General features: G+C 41.0%; 1 protein-coding gene across 1 annotated transcript; it reads left to right on the forward strand.

Moving 5' to 3' along the window:
- Positions 1-3,183: 3,183 nt before the first annotated feature.
- sv2ca (synaptic vesicle glycoprotein 2Ca) lies at positions 3,184-24,502 on the forward strand (the record flags this gene model as incomplete). The annotated part of the gene is made up of 12 exons (XM_079221744.1): positions 3,184-3,781; positions 13,334-13,514; positions 14,539-14,690; positions 18,942-19,075; positions 19,568-19,657; positions 20,069-20,179; positions 20,328-20,416; positions 20,785-20,949; positions 21,028-21,161; positions 23,547-23,753; positions 23,979-24,138; positions 24,319-24,502. 12 exons carry the CDS (start codon positions 3,184-3,186, stop codon positions 24,500-24,502), a joined length of 2,205 nt encoding a protein of 734 aa, XP_079077870.1.

The following is a 24,502-nucleotide window of genomic DNA, read 5'->3' on the forward strand; positions in this document are numbered from 1 at the left end:
TTTGTGGTTAATAAAGGGCAAGGGACTGTTTCAATGTATAGTCTGCAGGCCATTCAAAATAGACATAAGGCAGAAAATTGTCACTTTGGAAAACATTTTCAGAGACTCAACCATATTACAAATTTGTGTTGCAGAGAGAGTGAGTGAGCGAGAGAGAGAGAGAGAGAGAAAGAGAGAGAGAGAGAGAGAGAGAGAGAGAGAGAGAGAGAGAGAGAGAGAGAGAGCTGCTCTCATTATTTTGTATCAATAATTTTTTTTGTATTGTGTAAGGATCAAGGCCTGGACTGCAGGACTGCACTCAGCCAAAAGAGGCATTATTGATTTTCCTTCAAGTTCTCATGAAAAATATAAAGTATTTGTCTCCTCCAGCATTCATGGGTCAAGCAACCTGCAATTCTAGAACCAGCATTGATTGTTTACTTCCTATTCTAACAACTTGCGTGCCCCATACCAATCTGTTTGGTGACTGCTGGATTCAAGGTAGATTGCCAATAACAATGACATCCATCCTTTTGACAAAATGTTCTTTTTCTTTAAAAAATCCTAAGGAGTTCACAATAAGCAATGCAAGTGAGTTGAAATGGGCTGAGCTGGTCAAACACACATACTCTGGATAATAACATCAAGCATTTAACTTCTTCCAAATTGGTTTTCCGGAGTTGGATGCCTGGCCAAAACTTCTGTGCAACTCTAATCTCTTCATTTGTCTTCATGTTCATTCATGCATTAGGAGCCAAGTGATACTTGATCCCATGTTTTTTTAGTATTCTAAAGAGGTTGAAGGAAAGAGGGGCCGCTATCCATCATGCAGACAGGGGTGTTGCTAGAGCAGGGCCTATTTTCAGCCATCTTCACATGGGTCACAGCAACCTACTATATCAACTCTCAGCTATGCCCTGCAGGACAGTGTATGCAGCTTCCTTATGTTTCAATACATAGACTTGTCACAATGTTGGTTTGTCATCAGTATAAATATATTAGTGTTGTTGTGTGGTTGAAGCGAAGTAATGATGGTGTGAATTGAACATAAGTAATGAAGTAAATATGATACATATATCTACACATCAATGCAGGATGTACAACTGGTTAGAGTTTTAAAAGTGTACATAGGGTTTTAAATAGAAACATTTAAATGCTCTGACAAACATGCATGAGTGGATGAGCTGAAGAGGAAGCTTGAAAGGGAAGCAAACAATAAAGAAGATGCAAGAGAAATGGAGTGGCTTAGAGGCATCATGGAATACAACAGAGATTGGTGTGTTTGGCACCCAGTTTGATTGTGGATGCTCCCATTGCTCTCGTCAGCTGCAGTCAGGTGAGGTTGGTTGGCTGTGTGCTCGGGTGTCCTCTGAGCTTCATCACCAGTGACAGCGGTCCTCACCATACACTCCATTGATTCTTTGGCTCCACGGATTTATCCTCTTTTGCCAATGTGTGTATGTGTCTCTGCTCATTTTAAGTAAAAATTATGTGTGATAGCTAACATGACTTGATCCTGAAACGTTAAATAGCATCAGTTTAGTGACACCACTGAACTCTGATATGCTACTCGCAGGGTGTTTTTCCATTCATTTAGTTTTTGTCTTAGACACTACCAATATCAATGGAGGTATTAATCAATAATCAGTCCATGTGAAAAAGAGTGTGCTCATAACCACAGAAGTCATCCAATGAGCCAAAAGGGATTAGGAGAGTCACCTTGAATCAGCAGTGTCATTTTGCCCAGTACAATTGCATTATGGGAACTGGAGCCAGCCCTGTGATTTGTGTCCTCCTGACAAGGCTTCAGTGTTCATTAGAGGCTGTGCTGAGCAGCTCCTAGACACACGGAACCGCACACACTGGACAGCTTTGACCACACACACACACACACACACACACACACACACACACACACACACACACACACACACACACACACACACACACACACACACACACACACACACACACAGGACAGCTCTGACCATCTCCACCCTACTCTAAGTATTTCAATCTTGTCTTGAAATGTTTAATATAGTTAAAAGAGGTTTTCAGTCATTTAAACTGACTACATTCCGAAATAATTTTGTTTCTTTTGTGTTTTAATAATGGTTGTGTCTCTGTGAAAAAATATAGAATAACCAAGCCAGAGTGAGCCTGTGGAGGCAATGCGATGATGAACTGTGGATCGCAGTTGGAACACTCACATGAAACCATGTTACATAATTTGCACTGCTATTCTGGGGTCTCCCTCCCATCAGCACTGGCCTGCCAAGATAGTAAAGGGCTTCCCCATCCATGTTGTGAGCGCTCACTCACATATGTGCCTGGCATGCTTCAGTGTGTGAGGGAGTCTCTCTGTATTTATTTTTGGGATCTAGCTATTGTATATGTCGGGGTTTCTACTATGAGCCTATGTCTGAGTGTACATGTATCTATATATCCACTCATGACCATTTCTCCTTACCTCCTTTCGTTGCATGGACTAAATATGACAGTGTCGTTCCGGTTGGCTTGTCACTCCCATTATAATAAACCAGCTCTTTATTGGGGGAAAATTGATTTTGAGCAGAGCCTTGTTTATTAGCCTCTGTTCCACAGAGCTGATCATGAGTCAGCAGATTCAGCATCACTGTTCATATTGCTAACTTCTTAAACACTAAGTCCAACTTGTGAAACATCGAACGCCTCTGAAAATGTAATATCCATTTTGAATAAAAACTGAGAGCTATACAGCAAAAGCCTTTTTTTCTCACATCACTCTAAATGAATAAAACCTAGGAGTGAATGATTAAAGACGGTATGTGCTGTCTAAGGGGTGTCACCTGTTAGTCTTGGATAGTTATGAATGTAGCAGGGGAGAGACGAGTTATGAGCAGTATCTGATGAATATCTCCCTTTTTTCTCTTTGATCTCTCCCTTGTCCTTCTTGTTCTCTCTCTTTTTATCTGTCTGTCTTGTATACCCTATCTCTCTCAGCCTGGCCGATGATTGCCACCATCATTGTGGGTTATCTCCTGTGGTGACTGCAGACTCAAGAGTTTTCTTCCCTGCTGCATCTCGAGTCCCACTGATCTCACCATTCCTGCAATTCCCCCATCAGTGTAGGGCCCCGCTCTTGCCCCTCTTGCCCCTCTTCCCTCTATCTTCTACTTCTAAGTATCCTCTGAACCCTCGAGAAGACCTACTGCTGGAGCCAGAATGGAGGACACTTACAATAACAGGACTTCCCTGGCTAAGGGGGCCAAGGACATCGTCAAGGAAGCCAAGCGGCATGCAACAAAGAAAGTCAACAAGGTGGTGGATCACGCCACAGACGAGTACTCATCCCACCACAACTACAGACGATTCCAGGATGAGGAGGACGAAGATGAAGAATTCTACCGAAACCCTCCAAGGCCGGACGGAGAGGGCAACCATGACAACGAGGAAGGCTCCAGCGATGCAACAGAAGGCCACGATGATGAGGATGAGATCTATGAGGGCGAGTACCAGGGGATCCCCTCGGCAGGAGATAGGAAGCAAAAAGATGGCCAAGTGGCACTGGGGCAACCGATGTCTGATGCAACAAGGGACCGTAAGGGACTGGAGGAGGAGAGACAGGCTGACGAGGAGGAGCTGGCCCAACAGTACGAGCTGATCATCCAGGAGTGTGGTCATGGGAGATTCCAGTGGCAGCTGTTCCTGGTGCTCGGGCTGGCACTCATGTCCGATGGGGTCGAGGTGTTCGTGGTGGGCTTTGTGCTGCCCAGCGCAGAGACAGACATGTGTGTGCCCAACTCCAGCTCTGGATGGCTAGGTAAGGGACCCTTTGTGTGTGTCTGAGTATTGTAGCGTGTGCATGCATGTGCTAACAGGAAATTATGCAATTCTTCCTATATTATTTAAATTGCATCAGTTTGATAAACCTTCATTATTTGTATTATTGTTTTTCAATACCTTCATTGTAGATTATTGTCTACTGTACATTACCCAAACACTTCATACTTGCAATATATTGATAGTGCTGCAGGGATAATGGATGACATCTGTAGGCCAAACCTGGAAGTTAGCATTGCACTGGTTAGCGTGACCAAAAGCCAATGGGATTTCTTGTCCCATTTTTTTTTTTTTTACTCTGTGGCAGACGCTAGTTTATGATACTTGCACGTTTTGTTCTGCAAGACAAAATGAAAACCACTTTAATGGTTTTTGAAGAGCGAATGCAATAGTCAGAAGTAAAATCTAACGTTGGACTATAAACAAACTAAACCAGGGTTGTATGAGTGTTTATACAGACAAAAAGGCTAAAGGCGTGATGACGATTAGTAGTGTCATTTAGACACAATTCACGAAAGGGGTATTTACCGACTTATTTTATATATCGAAAAACCAAATGGTAAAATCTTTTAAGCTTGTGTTAAACACAGACCTTATTTCAGGCATCTAACCATGAATACTATAAAAAAAAAACATGTTTATGGTGAAGTAGATGAATCCTTTTTGTGTCAGGCTGGCCACTTGCACTTGGATTTAAAGGTCAAACATTAAGGTATATATTAAATATTAAATTAATTCTACATACCGAAATTAATAAGAATTTCAAACGATTTCAGTTCCACTCTAGCTGAATAATTCAGACACAACTATATCCAAATGCAATCTATCTTAGTATGCAAGTATACTTACTGTACTTTGGCCAGCATAAATATGATGCATATGACAATCATGGTTTTAGTATTTTCTGTTCAATTTGGACTGAAGAAAGGGTCATGTCACTTTCTGTGCAATAGGGTTTGTCTTTACAGATGATATTAGTTTTGTGTGTTCGTACTATACTTGTCACACTTCATCCTCATGTTTTGGTCTCTGTGTCAGAATTAAAAGGGTAGCTATTCCCTGTGTGCTCTGTGTGTTGAGCAGGAGTCCCAGCAGTCCCTATGGCTGCAGGTGTGTAATCCATCACCAGAGAGCTGTATACAGGGGCCGACTCACTGTGTCAGTACCAGAGTGCCGAGGACATTAATTCAGGCACAAAGCCTTTAGATACTAACTGCCACAGTGCGACATGACAATATATCAACTGATCCACAACAAATAATGCAATATTGATACAGCAGGGTTTTTCGAGAATAGAGGTTGTGGCTGAAACAGTTGGACAACATCCATAATAAGATACCCTGTCATGCATCAAATCTTTTAACCATACTTTACCATACTACATTTTCATAGTTTTTATGGGATACAAGAGTTTGTCACTGGGGTTGTCACTGTAAAATCCTCAATATGTTATACCTTCATATTTCTGTCTCTTTCCAAGTACCCATGTAAACTCTTTTCTTCGTCTTTCACCAAGCAAAGTCCTGCAGGCGTTCATGCTCTACGCTCTGCTTCTCCTTGTTCGTGACTCCAAACTCACCCCGTGTCCCTGTCGCCCACCCTACATTCTCTATGTGCCTCTCTTTTCTTCTCCCATCCTCCCCCCATCCTCCTCTCCTTTCACCTACTGATTGCCCTGAGGCTCCTCCCATTTGAGGTGAACATGATTGGTGGCTGAGCATAGCCTACATGATTACTATGACCTTGTTGGTATCCATTTAGAGTTTTCCGGAGTAATTATACTTACTTACAGCCAACTAAATGAAGTGAGTTGATGTTTTACAGGTTCCATGGCAATATTTCATTGCCTTGATGTGCAGAAATAAACAACAGCCAGTTAAGTCTGTGGATGAATTTGTTGAGGATGGTATGATTTTTCATGTATTTCATATAACCTGCTTTTAACCAAGCACGGCAACAATGTTATTATTTGGCAGTGACTGCCTGACAATAACATCTTAGAGGTCTGGTGATAGTGATACATACTTGCTCTTTAGGGGCACAGGGGCTAAACTACCCAGCATTCAACAGACCAGGCTCCAGTTTCAGCAGTATTTCATGTGGCTTGGTTGTATGTTAAAATTTCCACAATCAAGGTTTAGCATGTGGGAAACCTGTTAGGGATCAATTCCTTGTTGTGGCTACAGTAGGGCCTCCTACTTGTTGGTTTTATCTGCACAGAAGTTGTTTTGATCTTGGAAGGAAGATGTTTCCACCTGTGTTACACCTTAGTGTGTTTACATGTACTTGAGTAATCAGGTTACAGTCTACTTTCTCCGGTAACCTTTCCCCGTGGGGATTAATAAAGTATCTATCTATCTATCTATCTATCTATCTATCTATCTATCTATCTATCTATCTATCTATCTATCATGTACAGTATACAAGAAACACAGTTTTGAGATTATAGGAAAAAGATTTTCCAGAAAGATTTTATAATAAAAAGCTGGTCTCTTGACCATATCGTAGCAACCTTTATAAACTTTTTCTTGTGACTACATAGAGAAGTTTTCATGTGTGCAAGGTCATACTGTTTGCTGTGACAGGAGACAAAAGAAAGGATAGAGCATCACAGGTTGCATGTCTTCAAAATAATCCCATGCAAAATTCAAACTGAAGTCAACACAAATATCTATCAAACTGAATTGGCCTTCACAACTTTTTTTTTAGTCTGACTGGGAGGTGAAAATAAGTAGATGGTGATTCTAAGCATTTTAGAGGAACTAAATGGCCAATGATGGCTGTATACTGGCCATTTTATAGAAATAACATATTATTTTTCGTCATATTTTTGGGGGAATTTGAAAAACATTCCAACGACAGTTTCAAAACTAGTCTTTTGGTTAGTTAGTTCCACCTGTGTTGGACTCCGTTCATAGTTGCATTGTGCAGCTCCATTAACCACATAACAGGCAGAGACAGAGGCGAGCTGCACGGACTGAGCAGAGTGTAATGGGATAATGCATTACAAGAAACGCAAAGGCCTAAATTGGATGACTAAAATGCTTATTAGATTAGAGAATTCCTTTTGTTCCACAATCTCATTGCGATCTTTGATGCCTCATGAGAATGAAGGATGGCGAAATGTGGTTGAGGGATTTGAAATACTGTAATATTTTTTATAGAAGTGGACGACGTGGGAAGAAAAAAGGAAGGAAAACAAGCACTGTGCGATGCAATACGTGTGATGAACAGGGGAGAGGAGAAAAGGAAGGACAGCTTTGAAGCAGAGAAATTGGCACGTTAGAGAGGAGTAATGGGGTGAGCGGTGTGGGTGGATCGTAGCGGAGGGGTGGGAGATTAGTGGTATTCAGTACATCAACAATGTAAGAGAGAGGCTCAGCTATCATCTCAGCCACAACAGACAATGGGAACGCGGCGCCCTATCATTACTTATTTGTTCTCTTATAGGCTGTCTTTTCTCTGCTGAAAACTCCCTTCATTTCTCTCTCTGACTCATCGATACTTTACACCTCCTTTCTTGTTTACGCTCTACTACTTGATCTTCTTTTCATCCTTACTTCCCTGTCCTCTGATCTCTTCTACCTTTTTTTTCTTTCTTCCCTGTGTCCCAGCTTCCTCTCAAGCTCCATCTCCACAGTGCATCTCCCTCTTTGTCTCTTTCCTTCACTCTTTTCCCTGTCGGTTTGAACCAGCTGACAGGCTGTGGGGCTGCGTGGATCAGGGGCAGCTGAGCATGGCTAAACTGCAGTAAGATTGCAACGTCACTGCAGAGATTACACTAGCTCCACAGAATGTGTAGAGCATGTGTGTGTGTCTTTTTGGGGGCGGGGGTTGAGCGTGTGTGTGTGTGTGTGTGTGTGCATATATGGACCAAACCCAAACCTGCTGCCACCAGCAATATCAGCCACAAGTAAACCATGTCTAACTGCCTGCTCTTATCAGAGGTTCATAGCATCACTATATTTCATGGGAATTATCTACAGTCTTTAATGTAATGATGGTTGTATCATTACTGATGCTGAGTGAGTCATTTTAAACCCTGCACTCTTAGGCCTCATATAGATTTCATTGAAATCCTGCCCCCACTGATATGACTTAAATATGACAAAAAAGCTTCAATCTCTTTTTCTGCGGAGGTGGCAGAAGACGGAGGCATGAATCCGATCAAACTGACACGATGTAGTACAGATGTGATTACACGCTGCTCAGTGTAAAGAAGCTGATGACAGGGGAGCAGAGAGGACACTAAGGCAAATAAATGATAAGGGATGCACAGAGGAGAAGAGAGGGGAACAGTGGAGATGGGAGAAAAGGAGGATAAATGAGGAAGGGAAGTGAGAACTGATCCAAGAAATTGGAAAGCAATGGGAGTGGACACAAGTTGAGAGAAAGAGAAATGGAGGAAAGGTTGGAAAGAGAGGCACAAAAAGGAAGAAGATCTGAGGGAAAAAAATTTGAGAAAATAGAAACAGAGAGAAGGTGAAGGAAAATATCTAACTGGGAGAGGTACCACAGCGTTGTTGTAGCGAGCACCAGGCACGCTGTGATAGTATTATCATTATGAACAAAACAGGACGGGTGTTTTGCGCGATGCCGAAGCAGTTTGTAGCGCTATGAGCGAAGAGCATCAAAGCATGAAATCAGAGAAGAGATCGTGATGCAGCTCAGCGCTCCCACGGCTCTCAGGGGGCTCCTCTGGATGTGAAAGGACAGAAAGCACTGCACCAGGGCCTTCCCCTTCCTCCCCTCTTCCCTCTCATTCTCTCACCCTATCTTGCAATTACTGAACACTCCTCTTTTATTACCCTTTTCTCTCTTCTGTCACCCCCCCCCCCCCCCCCTCCTCCCCCCGCCCCTCCCTCCCACCCTCCAGTCATTGCTTTTGCTCTTTATTTTGCTGCTCACATATTTCATCTGCTCGCATTTGTGCTTGCTCCTGTATACATTTTCATGTTTGATCTCGCCTCCATCGAGTTAACCAGTGGCTGGTTTAGCTAGTCCAAAAGAGTTTAAATGTATTTGTAATATTTTAATCTGTGAATTAGATTTACTCCTTGGTTTTGTGTGTGTGTGTGTGTGTGTGTGTGTGTGTGTGTGTGTGTGTGTGTGTGTGTGTGTGCGTGTGTGTGTGTGTGTGTGTGTGTGTGTGTGTGTGTGTGTGTGTGTGTGTGCATATGATAGCTGAGCCTCTCCCTTACATTGTTGGTGGCAGTGTTTTACTCTACATATCTTTTTCCTTGTCATATTTGTCTGTTTAGAGTGAGCCTGGGATTTTGCTGAATATTAACCATTCCTGGAGATGTGTTTTGACATCTCAACGGAGTGTCATGGGGCAAAACCTTTGCTTCTTCCTGTGAGGTCTCCTGACACACTGTCATTTTCTGATGGTGCTCAGTGTCTATATGGGTCATCAAGTCCAGCATGCAGCTGCATTTCACACTCTTACGGTGAAATGTTTGCACCAGTTGGCATCCATTGAAGAACTTTTGCTTCTAAACGTGTCTTATCAGTTCTTCCAATGTATACGGCCTTTACATTTTATCCCTCTGCAGTCTCATCTCAAAGTCTATTGCGGGAATCCTTCTTCTTATTCCACAAGCCTAAGAATAACCTTCATGTATAGTGCCATTAAATCAATGACAAGACAGTACTGGGTGATATCACTCAGAGAAGGGGTTTCATTCAAGGATACACTGGTTGAAACCTTATGGTCCAACGGAATCAGTTCCAGTGTGTTCAGTAGACTGATCTACTGTAGCCTAAGCATCAGTCTAATGCAATGCTGAGACACATCATTCTCTCTCTCTCTCTATACATACATATATATATATATATATATATATATATATATATATATATATATATATATATATATATATATATATATATATACTATTTTTTTGCACATATTCCAGGGAGACACATTTTTTGACGATTGTATACAAGGGGACAGATTTGGGTTATCCAATGAGTCGATACATGTGAGAAACCATTTGATAGTAGCCCTGAGAGCTCAACGCATTAAGAAAACGTTTGAATGGCGCAACATCTTCACCAATTTGTGCAGCATTTACAAAACACACAAAACCACACAAAAACATAAAAAAGCTAAGCTTACAACACAATGGAAACTGTTTCCAGGGGACACAAAAAAGTGATGCACACAGCTGGAACATGCAGCTCTTGTTGTTTGCGTTGTGAACGATGAAGTTATTGACGTCAGCTTTCTTTCAGTGGTGTTGGAAAATGACTTAAGAGTTTAACACTGTGAACCCATGATTCAAATGTTTTATCAAATAACTTGTTTTAACCTATAGCATTAGCCGTTGGCTTATAATTAGCATGGATGTATAAAGAGAACTGAATACAGTGTTGCAGTGTTCATTCTTATGAAAGTTGCTCAGTTGCGCATAAAGTATAAAAAAGGATTTTCTTCATCTGTGGGCTCATTGAGCAAGCGCATGAGTATTTCCTATAACCCCGACTCAGAACAGCTCTTAGGCTCATTGACGTGAACAAGAGAGTTAAACAATTATTGAATTGTATAACTTTTAGGACTTAATGACTAAAATAGGTACTAAAAATGTTGATACCATGGTCTGTGAAAGGACTCTGAACAACAAAACTGAACAGATAACTACACTTCTGATTCTGATAGAATAGGTTTGTAAAGAATGTCCCATTATTGTGCCCGTTTCTGTGAAGGGCTTTTCAACCTAAGATTTTGCTGCAGTGTAATAATTGCTTGGCTTGACTCCAAGGGCTACAGAAAAGGGGATCACTATGACATCACAATAAAGGTGAAGTGTGACTCATAATTAAATTAGAAAAAAATCCCTCTTGGGGCAGAAGACATATGTAGCATAATTTTCTGACATGACAGGTTAATGCCACCCAAACTGCCTTTTGGTCTTTAGTTGATGAGACAGACCTCATAATGGCTGTGCTATTTTGGGATTATATTGCCTTTCAGTACACTACTCTCCGCTTTCCTGGTTGCGGGCAATGCTGACAATATATCCAGAGATATCGTGCAGCAAGTCGGACAGAACATCAATACATTAATTACGTAATGGACTATCCACAGTTGTATTGCTTTTTTTAAAGGACAATAAAATAACAGAAATTAGAGGTTATTTCTTTTCTTTTACTGTTTTGTGCTAGTATATATATATATATATATATATATATATATATAAAAATCAAATAAAAAATAAAGGGTTTGTATAGAAAGTGTACTGCTAAATGAAAAGGCCTCTGGATGTTTGGATGCATGACAATTAAATGGGTGGCCAGCGGGTGTTTCCCTATGGACCAAATATATATCCTCTCCTTAATGAAGCAAAAGTGAACTGTGCATAGACTGAAGACCGTTAAATTTAGAATTGAATTCATGGTCCCTTCAGGCGAGTATCTAGATGGCTGCCAAATGTGACAGATAGATGGGCTTTGACCCCTGAAGCGAGAGTCAAACCGATATCTGCTCACAGCAGAACAAAAGAGACCTGCTTGCAGACATTACAGAAAGGAATTGCATTAAGATTATTGTAATGGAATGAACAAAGAGTCATATCACTCCATATATTCACATTTTCTTCTTTCTGTGTGAAATTATGAAAACAAGTATACTCTCTTAGTCAGGTTTACATGTCTGCATATGTCTGATATGGAGGAAGACAAAACATTACTGTAATATTTTCTGATGTTAAAACTATTCTTGGGTTTAACCTGGAACACAAACATAAAAAAATAAATTCTAAACGGAGACAAATTCAGTTAGAGTTGCTCTTTGCAGCAGACACTGTATGTCCACGGAGGCTGCTAACCACACAATGCCACATACCATGTAATGAAGCAGGTACAATAGGCTCCACTCTGCAGAGCAGAATCATGATGATCAGTGAGGGAAATCAATGTTGTTTTGTTGGAGTATTGATCCCGTTTGTGATGAGAGAGATTAAATGAGAGCACAGGGCCTCTTTGTAAAGTCGCCCCGCATTACTGTTCACATTTGTCTTCCCATTGATCAGAGCCTGTTTTCAGCCTTTTACACACTGTATTTACTTATTAACGTTAGAGTGAGTTACCGGGTCTGAGGGTTTTCAAATAGGGTGTCAGATTCATTGTCATCAGTCAGTGAACCAATTTTTAGGATAGCAGGAATACTATAGCTTTGATTTGAAAATTATAGCGATCTGTCTTTGTCAGATGTATAGGTCTAATATGTAACTTGGAGAATGCATGTGTTTAACTATGAAACATTTTGAGTAATATCAGCATCTGCATCTAACAGCAGTCTATTTTTTAACCCTTTTTAAAAAGGCATAATCTATCAATTTAACATACCATATGTCAGTCAGTCATTTAACATAACTTCCTTGGAGGCGCAAGCTTAATGTTGCTCCATATTTAAATTTGACACTTCACCATTTGCCAGCTGGGGCACATTTTAAAGGCCTCGATTCCTAAAACTCTCCTCGGCTGGGAGTGTCGGGTAGCTTTGACTACTTAGGGGAAGATTTTTTTCAAAATGTCATTCCACTGCGCTTATATGAGAATGATGTTCTTGATGAATGGCGATATCATGAAAGTAAAAACAAAATTCGGTGGAGGTCATCAGTGAACTGTGAGCATGTAGGGAAAGTGTGTCTTTTTTAGATGGCTTTGCCACTTTGTCTTTAAGCAAGGCATGATTGTTCTTTGACTGAAATGCTTTGTTAAGAATAGTAACAGATAACTCTTTGGAGATCTCTCTGGAGTGCAAGGCTGTTACTTTATTAACATGTTAAAGCATCTGTAATCAATATTTTCATGATATGACCACTTCTATATGTGAAAGGCTTGATGGCGTATTTGATCATTGGTCACTTTACTGTTTAGGTTCATTCACATTGTTTTTGGCCACAGTGGACAGCTGTGTTCTGCAAAAAGCTCTAAAAACCCACTGTACACCATCTGCTCAGCACTAAACAGACAATAGTAGAAACTGGTGAACACAGTTAACCCAACTATCGGCTAAGGAGCCAGGTGTTTCCCTCAGAAGTTAGTGGAGACATAAACAGAGCTAAAAGGAGAGTGAATATTGCACTTGTGTCTGGTGGTCACCAGTGACACGACTCAAAATGATGCTCTGTATCTGCTGAATGTGTACAAAGGCCAATGTTTGCTAAGTGAAGTTTGTTAAGTTGATAATATGTCAATGCTGCGTTCACAGCTTGTTTCTGCTGCTCGGCCCAAAAAATCTATTATTGTAGGTTTGTGAGGATAATCTAGCAATTGATATGTGAAAAAAAAAGATTGCGAGAGGTGACTCATTTGTTCCGTTACAGATAAAACCTGATGAGAGGATTGCCACTAAAATCATCTCCATTGGGTGACCAATGAGATAATCTTCCAAAAATGTTAGTGTAGTCAGAGATAACAAAACATACAACCTCATGCAAACATATGCACTTGTGAGATATGAGGTAATGTATTGTATATTATGGTGGGGAAAAAATCAGACCCTTCTCTACCCTTCTCTTTCCAGGCAGTGTTGTTTACTTGGGGATGATGGTTGGAGCGTTTTTCTGGGGAGGCATGTCTGACAAAATGGGCCGCAGACAGTGCCTCCTCATTTGCATGTCCACAAATGGCTTCTTCGCCTTCCTGTCATCCTTTGTCCAGGGATACGGCCTCTTCCTCCTTTGCCGTCTCGTCGCAGGCTTTGGGTAAGTCTGGTAAAGTCAAAGTCATTTCGGGGACTGAGGAGGATGGCAAGAGAAAAGTCAAATCACCTTTTATGACAACAGAATGGTCACACTATCTTAACATGTAAAGATTATGCCAAAACTGAGGTGTGTATCAGGGCTAAATCATTGAGAGTAAACCATCCATCTCTGTGAGGAAAGATCTATTTGAGGAATGTTTCTGTACGTCTCTGTCTTTTCTAATTATTACTCCCTTTGTTAACTTCCACTGAAGAATTGTTGAAGTTGTTGAAAATAAGATAAATAAATGTCCTGTAATGATTACTTAAATCTGCTGCTGCACAGAAAGTTCTCACTCTTTTACCATACAGGCTTTGTCCTTCTAAATACATGTTTTTTAACTGCTTTAAAGCAGAGTAGTACGATCTATTGATAGCCAGTGATGTTATTGCCAGTGGCATTCTCAGTCCGTAAAGAAAACTTCAATATGCATGCTTACAATCTGAGAATATCTTTAAATAAGAGTGTGTTTTAGAGTGTCTGTGAAAACAGACAGGTTGTGAGTCTCTTACTACATCATGGTGTAAACTGTGATTTATTACAGCCACTTCTCTGACAGTGTTACTGTTCCTTTAAGAGCTAATTCCGTAATTGCCTCTGCACCACTCTCCCCTGAGACATCCAGAGTAATTGAAAAGGCTGTCCAAGATGCCAATGCGACCTGGTTATTGAATTATGAGGGACTTATTTTTTGTTACTTGGTCTCCTTAGATGTATTAGCAATATACCTGCAGTTTGATGAAAAACAATCCAAAAGTCACTTTAGAGACAGAATTAAGTCTGTTACATTTAATCAAATTGCAATTTGTTTTGCAATGTTTGACTTGCTCTTCTTGACCTGAAGGAAGAAAAACAGGCCACAAACTGAGGGATTAAGATGTACAAGCAATCATGGCTGCAACTACAGGAAATATGTAAAACATAATGATTGTCCTGATTTCTGACTCTGTCCCACTAACTTTCCCATTCTCTCTGGTTCTTGTAGGATAGGAGGGGCTATCCCCATTGTTTTCTCCTTCTTTGCAGAAGTGTTGTCCAGGGAGAAAAGAGGAGAACACCTCAGCTGGTTGTGTATGTTCTGGATGATTGGAGAGATCTATGCATCTGCTATGGCTTGGGCCATCATTCCACACTATGGTAAGTTCATCGGTTAGAAAATATTGTACACCCATCTTGCTTGGGATTGTGCTTCTTAAAGAGAAAATTATGAGTTGTATACAAGCTATATATACATTGAAGGCTGTAACAGGATTCATTTTGGCAACTTGGCAATGTGACTTTATGCTAAACTGACTACAGGCTACACACATGTAAGGCTGTGCGTAAAGGTGCCAGTTTTCCCTGCCACAGGAATCAATCACCTAATAGCTCTGAGTGGCTGCAGGCTGCGAGAGGCAGAGGTTAAGAGATTAAAGCACGCATGGATACCAGAGCAGAAGCAAGCTGATAGGGTGAGGGTGGGCCTGTGGAGGAGCGAAAGCTGTGATTTATGACAATGCCACATTAGGTATTAGCTCCACTCACAGAAACAAAAAAAGGGAACAAGCTTTCTTGCTCTCCTCTTCTTCTACTCATATTCTTTTCACTATCACCATGTTTTTTTAACCTCCTGTCCCTTCCTTTTACAGCCTCCCCACCCCCTGTCCTCCTGTTTTTCACTCACCCCCATCTCTCCGTCTAACTCTGTCCTTCCTTTTATTACCTCCTCTCTCTCTCTGTTCTCCGTCTCTGCAAAGTGTTCTTCTTGATCAAGCATAATTAGGTTTTTCTCCTTGCTCTAATAGGACAAAGCTACAGCTAGAGGTGATTTATGGCCAGACCATGCTGTAGCCAACCTGTGACGTCATTGAGGGAGAGACGGTGTGTGTGTGTGTGTGTGTGTGTGTGTGTGGGTGTGTGTGTGTGTGTGTGTGTGTGTGTGTGTGTGTGTGTGTGCGTGTGTGTGTGTGTTGCTGTAAGTGCCGTGGATGATGTTTTTAATAACATCTGACATTGTAAGAGGTCAGCTGGGTTAACACACACACACACACACACACACACACACACACACACACACACAGCTTTGCGAATCATGGAGTTTCCGATAAAGGACGTCTCGGTTTTCTTAGATGTTACTGACCAAGATACAGACACACATGCACAAAGCTCAATGGCTGTACAGCAGCACACTGGTGAAGGACTCATACAACCCTCTGAAACCCGAACAACTCTTAACAAGGAGACTCTGCTGTCAGATTTGCTGATATCGTATTGAAGGGATGGTAGTGGTCTTACTTTGCTCTTATTCTCTCTGACACTCACTACCACTCCGCCTTCCTTTTTCTCAGAGGGAAGTACGTGTCTGGCATACATACTCCAGCGCTCACTAGTGGATTTTATGTTTCCCCTAAGTACTGCAGTGGCTGCAACCAACAGCCCTACGATATGTTGGCCAAAATGCCTCCTGCAGAGATACTTTTATGTCTTTGAAGGAAGACGTAAAGGTATCAGTGGTTGGGTTACGATGCAAGTGCTTCAATACTGGTGTTTAATCCCCCATTTGCGCTCTCATTTATCTTCTCCACTCGCTGACTCCTAATGTCTCCCCAAAGCCCCCTGCCAGACTCACAGCTGGGGCCCTGAAGGAGGTCTGTCGGCACAGATCCTCATCACTGATGGGGGTGTTTGAAGAGTTTACTTGCTGCCAAGAAAGCCTACCACATGAGAGTAACCTTTTTAGACACTGCTCATATCTACAGAATAAATACCCCATCTATCTATCTATCTATCTATCTATCTATCTATCTATCTATCTATCTATCTATCTATCTATCTATCTATCTATCTATCTATCTATCTATCTATCTATCTATCTATCTATCTATCTATCTATCTATCTATCTATCTATCTATGTCTGTCTATCTGGGAGTAGAGTATCACTGCTGAGTCAGTCATCCATAGACTTAGTCAATTATGTACATAATCCCTGTAATGAGATTTCCAATGGCATGGTGAAACAGTAACCCTAAGGGGCAGGGAGCCACGCTTCATTTTTGTAGAAAAGGCAATCACTGCTGAACAACTTCTTCCCTTTCTTTCTCTGTTACTCTGTCTCGTTTTGTCTCTTTCTCTCTTAACTTCTCTCTCTTACTCTGAGTCACTCCAGACACACACACATTTAAGCACACACGCAAACGGAGAGCGACGGAAATAAATAAAAGGACGTAGAGAAAGCAGGAATACACACAGGCGGTACGTCATCTACAAAAGTCATTACTCCTGCCCAACAAAAGACACCATTAGAGCAATAGTCATTCCTTATTTCCTTTTGGTTTGTGTTTTTTTTTGTATTTAATTTTACTGCTTTTTTACTGAGACATGTTTTGATATCTCTGGTCTCATCTAGGATGCATTTATACAACTTTAATAGACAACCACCTCCCTTTGAAAATAGTTGTATTTAGCAGTTGATATGCTTTGCTTTGAAAGCTGGATTTTAATATGCTGTGAGATTAATTCCAAGTAGCTTTTTTTTCTGGCATAACCATCAGCATTAACGCCCTCCCTACCCCCTGACTCCCCTCCTACGTCTGTTGATGGATAATGGTGCTATTCCCTTTGGAGTGGCATCTCCATGAAGCACGATTCGAGAAACGTGGGAGGTCACGACTGACACAGCAACCCCTTGCTGTGCTTCCTCCCAAAAGAACTAAAAATGAAGTCAATGAGAGCACAGATACAGATTTTATTGTGGTATTACACTTAAGTTCTTCTGAGTTACCATCACAATAATTTCTTTATGTAACTTTTTACAAACGGCACATAATATACACAATAATTCCATAATTGAAGTGAATGCATTTCCTCCCACAAATTTAAAATACAGCAATACTTTGAATTTAATACCCTCTTTTGGGAAAAAGAAAGAATCATGAATATGGCTGTTTGTGTGTTTGTACAACTTGACAACAACAGATACAATATAAGTCTAATTATGTATTGTCTCTAAGTAATATGTTCCTCTCCTTTCTCGACTGAATGGTTTAAAAAAATAATTAAAAGGAAAACGTATGATGTATAATTTTGCCTGTATATTTACCTATATGTATGTGTGGGTGGGAGCTTAGAATGATGGCAGCATGTTAGCTGTGTCAGTGTCATCTGCATATGGTAATTCATGTGATTCATTTTTGTGCTTTTTTTGTGTACATGTGTATATGTGTGCAACTCCCCCTTTTGTGAGAGAGTAAAGTCTCTGCGTGTGTATGTGTGCGTGTGTATGTGTGTGTGTGTGTGTGTGTGTGTGTGTGTGTGTGTGTGTGTGTGTGTGTTCATGTTACAATGATTAATGAGTCTGGGAGAGTGCTTGCGGGCTGAAATCAGGTGCCACAAGATTTAACTTAGCAGAAAATACTCAATTCTTTTCCTACACATTCAATTAACCCGTCCCTGTGCACTCTTCTCAGCCCCCTCTGCAGAGCCATTCATCTCTGAGCTCACACAGCACTCTGCTCCAGCCGGCAGGCGCTCTCATTTAACAAACATCTTTTATTTACAGCCCCTTTGTGTTCGCAGTATGAATTTCACACATTTCACATTTAGAATCAGCTCTCAGATCAAGTGGCCCCATCTGATAAGGATATACAGTACACTGCACTTAATATTATTTAGTCACTCACTGCTTCCTCAAAGCAACGAAGTAATCCTACTTTCAATATGTATGTCCTTATGAGCTGAATGTTGCTTAAATAGACACCTGCTGGCTTCAAATAATGCACTTTGGCATTAGTGTATAATTCATCAATTGCACATTGTGGTCTGGTCTGAGGACCAAGCATGACCAGAAAGGTTGACATTGACTTTTTTAAATAATATTTTCAGAACCACTTCAACATTTTACATTATAGTAAAGCATCAACATATATCAATATATATCTTTATTAGCAAAAAAAAATTAACTCCACATAAGTGATGGAGTAAATCATCTAAACAAAATAGGGCTTAAGTTTGACTTAAATTCAGTGGTAACTGAATAATAACTGAGACAAACAGGTAGAAAGTAGTGCCATATACAGTATGTTGCAGTAACAACCAATTAGCAGAATTTGTGAGTTTAAAAAGGCTTTCAGATTAACATGAAACAAAGTAGAGAATCAGGACAATATGCCAAACACGGATAAGCCACATTCACAAAAAACACCATTCAATAGGAATACGTCAGACTTATAAAACATATAATTTGCAGTGTATTGACATTCAACATAATGTTACCCACTATTGGAAAATTGTTTGCAAGATAATGTAAATGAAGTACTAGTCATGTTTTCACCAAGTTTTTAAATGCATACTTCTTATTCTGCCATGTCATCCATCGGATTGTCATTGGTGTTGTATGCCACCGTTTACAGGTTGGAGTTTCAGTATGGGTTCAGCATACCAGTTTCACAGCTGGAGGGTGTTTGTAGTCGTCTGTGCCCTGCCCTGTGTGTGTGCTGTGGTGGCACTTACCTTCATGCCCGAAAGTCCCAGGTTCTACCTTGAGGTAATGCTATTTTCCATAATTATTGCTTTAGAAAACTAACAGTTTTGATCCCTCATGAATCAGCAATCTTCAAGAATGCTGCCTCATGGTACTGTGTCATTGTCACCCACTGTCCTTGCTTATCAGTTTTTACAACTCTAGAATAATACGTCAGGCAAATTGAGAGTACTTGGACACTTCCCAACAGATGTTTAATCAGACCAAAGAACGTGAGTCATCTAAAACTCCTGGAGGAGGCCTTATGTCTGCAAAATAGAAACCTGGAGCTCCGTGACAGGAGGTTTGCTGCTGCAGGATAATCACCCTTTGAAGTGAAATGAGTCACCGTTGTCACGATTTTCGTCTTATGTCCCATTTGAAAAAAAAAATCAAAGGCATGTATTTATGTACAGTTTAAACGATTGTGGATGTGTTGCTGTCCATGAGGAAGCCAGACCAGTGCTGATCCCATGAATTCATCTTCTCTCTTTCTCTTGCTTTCCCTCCTGTCAGGTGGGGAAGCACGATGAAGCCTGGATGATCCTCAAACAGATCCACGACACCAACATGAGAGCGCGTGGGCAACCGGAGAAAGTCTTCACCGTGAGTGTTTGTTTCGGCTGTGTGCTGTCTTGGCTGGGTTTCCTGATGCTTAAGGAAGCAAAGAGGCTTATATTCTGCCACAGCAGGGACAGCTTTTAACACTTTCACAGTGCAGGATCATATCTGAATTATGAAGGTTCTGAAAGCTGTTTTATGTCCTTCAGGCTTATTTGCTTCGTGAGCTGCACTGGGAAAGCCTCTTAGTCAACACGTTTCTTGGATTGATCATGTACTACATCGATTTCTATCACAGAGATCATGTGCTTTCAATCTTGTGTGACACTAAAGATAACCATATACAAATACAGAAATAATCATATTGCGTACGTAATCACAGTGATGCCAAGCAATGAATGTTGATTGCACCTATTATATTGAGATTGTCATGTTATTTCTTCATTACTTTCTCAGGTCAACAGGATCAAGATACCCAAACAACTAGATGAACTGGTGGAAATGGAGTCAGAGTCTGGCAATGCAGTTTCCAAGTCATTCTTTCGTATAAAGACTGAAATACATGGGGTAAATATTTGTCTTTTAATTTAAGTGCGACAGAAAGCAGCTTTTTTTGCATTTCTGTTTCTTATTTTACGAATTCCTGTCCACTGCCTCAATTACAAATTTGTCTTTTGATCACACGGAGTGTAATATGTCTGTTATCTCTTTTTAGATCTATCTGAATCTCATGAAGTGCTTCAACTACCCTATGCGAGAAAACATGATGCGACTTGCCGTAGTGTGGTTCATGCTGTCATTCGGGTGAGAATCCTCCTGATGTCATTTGTGTCACAGAAGATGAACAAAAACGTTTAATTTTTCTGGTCAGACAATAGCACAAGGCAGTCAGGCTTGTGTACAAATTACATTTCTGTCATCTTGGTTTCTCTGCAGTGCAGAAGTTGCATGGCCTCAGAATCAATCACAGGGGATCAATACTGGTCCGTTGGTGTCTCAGTGGGAGAATAGATAGGAGTGAAAGCAGCCAGAGATTAAAAAACACTCTGAACACACTCTTTAAAATCAAACAGAAACCACAAGTGTCTCCTGGTCTTCTGTGTCTGACTGCACAGGTAAAGGTGTATCTCTCCATTTGTGATCCTAATATCAATGAATCCATCTGGTTGCAGGTATTATGGCCTGTCAGTCTGGTTCCCTGATGTCATCAAACACCTTCAGGCAGATGACTATGCATCCAAAGTGAAGCTACACAACAATGAGCGCATTGAAGACTTCACCTTCAACTTTACCTTGGAGAACCAGATACACAAAAACGGCCTCTTCATCAACGACCGGTAGGACAAGTCAACTTAATAGCAGGCTTAGTGGATTGATGGATGGATTTAAAGCAGAATGTAACTTTGCTTCTTCAGATTTGTCAATATGAAGCTGAGGTCCGTCACCTTCATTGACTCTACCTTTCGTAACTGCTTCTTTGATGATGTCACATCGGTGGGCTCCTCCTTCCGTAACTGTACTTTTATTGATGCTTTCTTCTATAACACAGGTAAGATACTAAAATTAAAGTAAACTTCTACTTTGACATGATTACACAGCTAGGGTGGTATGTTTTGTCTTTTCTGATTCTACTGAGAGTATTGCAAAACCAATATTTTGTTTTTACACAACAGAACCTTTCTCATCATTACTCTTTCATATATTATTGCAAATATAGGAAAAGTACTGAAAATAAAACATACAAACAATACAAATACAATATCTGAATTAAAGCTGCGAGCAGCTGTGAGCGGGTCCTCGCTTATCCCGGCACATTTGGGGTAGCCGGCATGTCACCGACTCGCCCAGTTCAAACAGTACACACCGGTTTCAAGTATGAACATTTCACATACCAGTCTCTGCTTTTGGCAGGTGACAAGATTGAACATTCACATTGATGTTGACAATTGATGTTGAAGTTTGATTGTTCACATTGATTGTTCACATTGATGTTGAAGGTGCAGCGGACGGCGCTACTTACTGGTGACTAACTTGACTAATGGTGTTAAGAAAATGACATTGGCAAAATGCCTGCTGAGTAAATTATTTCCCCAAAATGGCCGCCGATACAGGAATACTGTTATTGTGCATGAAGAGAATGCAACATACACTTGGCATCATGTTTCTCTAAATGAAGAGTAGAGCAGGTCATGTAAATTAGATGTAAATCCGATGCCGTTTGGCTGATTTCCTTTGGCCAGTGGGTGGCGCTATGACAATCTGAACATTTGTCATGTACATGTCCTCAGGCATGGACCAGTATCATGCATGAGGAGTATTGGGGTAGTAGCATCATGGATGGAGGAGTTACAACAGCTTTCTCTCATATAGCAGTTAGCTCAAAGTAGGCGCGTCTTTGCGTCCCCTTAAGCGTCAATTCCCAAAAGTGAAAACGCGCAAAGAGCACAAGCCATACTCCTGAGGGTCTTGACATCACTTTAAAATAGAATTTAAATGGATTGTATGAAATTTGTAGGAGGAGTAGTATTTGGCGTAAATGCAAATATATGCTAAAATTAGCATAAACGGGCCGAAAATGGCAAATTGGCCGAATAACTGTAGCACCCCCTATTGTTCAAATCGGACGCCTGATTTATTGCAATTTAGGGGATGCGATGTGCACATATACCCCAAGTTTGGAGTCGTTTGACCAAATAGTTTTAATGCTATGAGTGTTTAAAAACAAGACACGACCCTAAGAGGTTGATTGGTCGATATCTCCTCAACGCAATGAGATATCAAATAAATTCCAAATAAATTGCGCGTTTTCACTTTTGGGAATTGACGTTTACGGGGACGTAAATGCGCCTACTTTGAGTTAACTGCTATATGAGAGAAAGCTGTTGTAACTCCTCCATCCATGATGCTATTACCCCAATACTCGTCATGCATAATACTGGTCCATGCCTGAGGACATGTACATGACAAATGTTCAGATTGTCATAGCGCCACCTACTGGCAAACGTAAATCAGCCAAACGGCATCGGATATACATCTAATTTACATGACCTGCTCTACTCTTCACATAGAGAAACATGATGTGTGTGTGTCATCCTCCACCCTGCTTTCAACCAGCCTGAACAGTAAATGACATGGTACCTTATTGCTTAAATATAAGATGCTTATACATTCATAGTAACCTACTAGCGCCACCTACTGGCCAAACTAAATATACCAAACTGCATCCCATTTACATGCAATTTAAATCACCTGGTCTACTTTTCACGTACAGAAACATGATGCACAGTATATGTTCACATTGTCGTAGCGCCACCTACTGGCCAAAGGAAATCAGCCAAACAGCATCGGATTTAAATAAAAATGACAGCGCCCAATTGCATGCTGGGTAACGCTCGCGCACAAAACACAACAGGAAGAGACAGACCGGAAGACACGCCACACAAACAGCTGTTCGCCACCCAAGCTGAGACAGTCTTTCCCAGCATGCCTTTCGCCCGTGTAATTTGGAACCATGACGGATGCCAGTGACGCTGAAACCTAAGTAGCTCTACTGCACTGCCAGGATTAAACTGTAAACATTAATTGCTGGTCCCTGCTCTTGTTGAGACCATGCATGGGTTTGGTCAGTTTCCTTCCGAGGCCAGTTGGCGACCCGCCGGCTACCCCAATCCAGCGAGGACCCGTTCACAGCTGCTCGCAGCTTTAATTTAGTTTGTTATTTACACCCTAAAATAATATAAAATTACACATTGTATCCATTTAACCCAATATGACTGGCATCTTTCAAGAAAACGTAAATGTCTCCATTACATAGATATCTTTTAGAATTTCAATATAATCTTGTAATAAAGGCTGTGAATTTGTTTGCAATAGTTAATATCTGGGACAAGTCAACAACATACTGTATTGTGTTTTTTTTGCATTCTTTGGGCAGATATTAATGAATCCAAGTTGATAGATGGCACAGAGGTGGTCAACAGCACATTCACCCACAACAAGAAAGGATGCCAGATGACGTTTGATGATGACTACAGTGCCTACTGGGTATACTTCATCAACTTCCTGGGAACCCTGGCTGTTCTGCCCGGCAACATTGTTTCCGCCCTTCTCATGGACAAAATTGGGCGTCTGTCCATGTTAGGTAAGAATGGAGGACAAGCGTGAGATTCATGTGTGTGCACTTTAGTAATTGGCTTTCACATTGACTGCAGGATGATTCATGGTATGAGTGTGGCATCCATCACTGAGTATGAGAGGTGATTATGTTTGGCCCTATAATTCAGTTGAACATTAGTCAAATGAATGTCATTTGTACTAACTCTTGTTCCTTCTCTTGTGCTCTGTGTGTGTTTGTATGTACAATCAGGTGGCTCCATGATCCTCTCAGGCATCAGCTGTTTCTTTTTGTGGTTCGGCACCAGTGAGTCTATGATGATTTTTATGCTGTGCCTTTACAACGGTCTGAGCATCTCTGCCTGGAATTCCCTTGATGTGATCACGACTGAGTCATTCCCTACTGCCAGGAGGTGAGTAGACGATCAATGGATGTGTACATACTGGCATACATAGTTGTTTAGACTTGTTAATGGATCTGCATACAGTGGACAGAGATATACATACAACACAGGGGGTAATTCAGTCAACTCCAAAGCATTTCTCTCTCTTCACCTCTGACCTCCTCCTGTCCCTGATTCTTCTCTCCACAGAGGAACAGGCTTTGGGTTCTGCAACGCTCTGTGTAAGCTGGCTGCAGTCTTGGGGAACCTGATTTTTGGCTCTCTTGTTGGCATCACAAAGGCCATCCCCATCCTCATGGCCTCGTCTGTGCTCGTTGGGGGAGGCCTGGTTGCACTCCGGTTGCCTGACACCAAGTTGAATGTCCTTATGTAA

Source organism: Taurulus bubalis (assembly GCF_910589615.1).
Source record: "Taurulus bubalis genome assembly, chromosome: 8".
Taxonomy (NCBI): Eukaryota; Metazoa; Chordata; class Actinopteri; order Perciformes; family Cottidae; genus Taurulus; species Taurulus bubalis.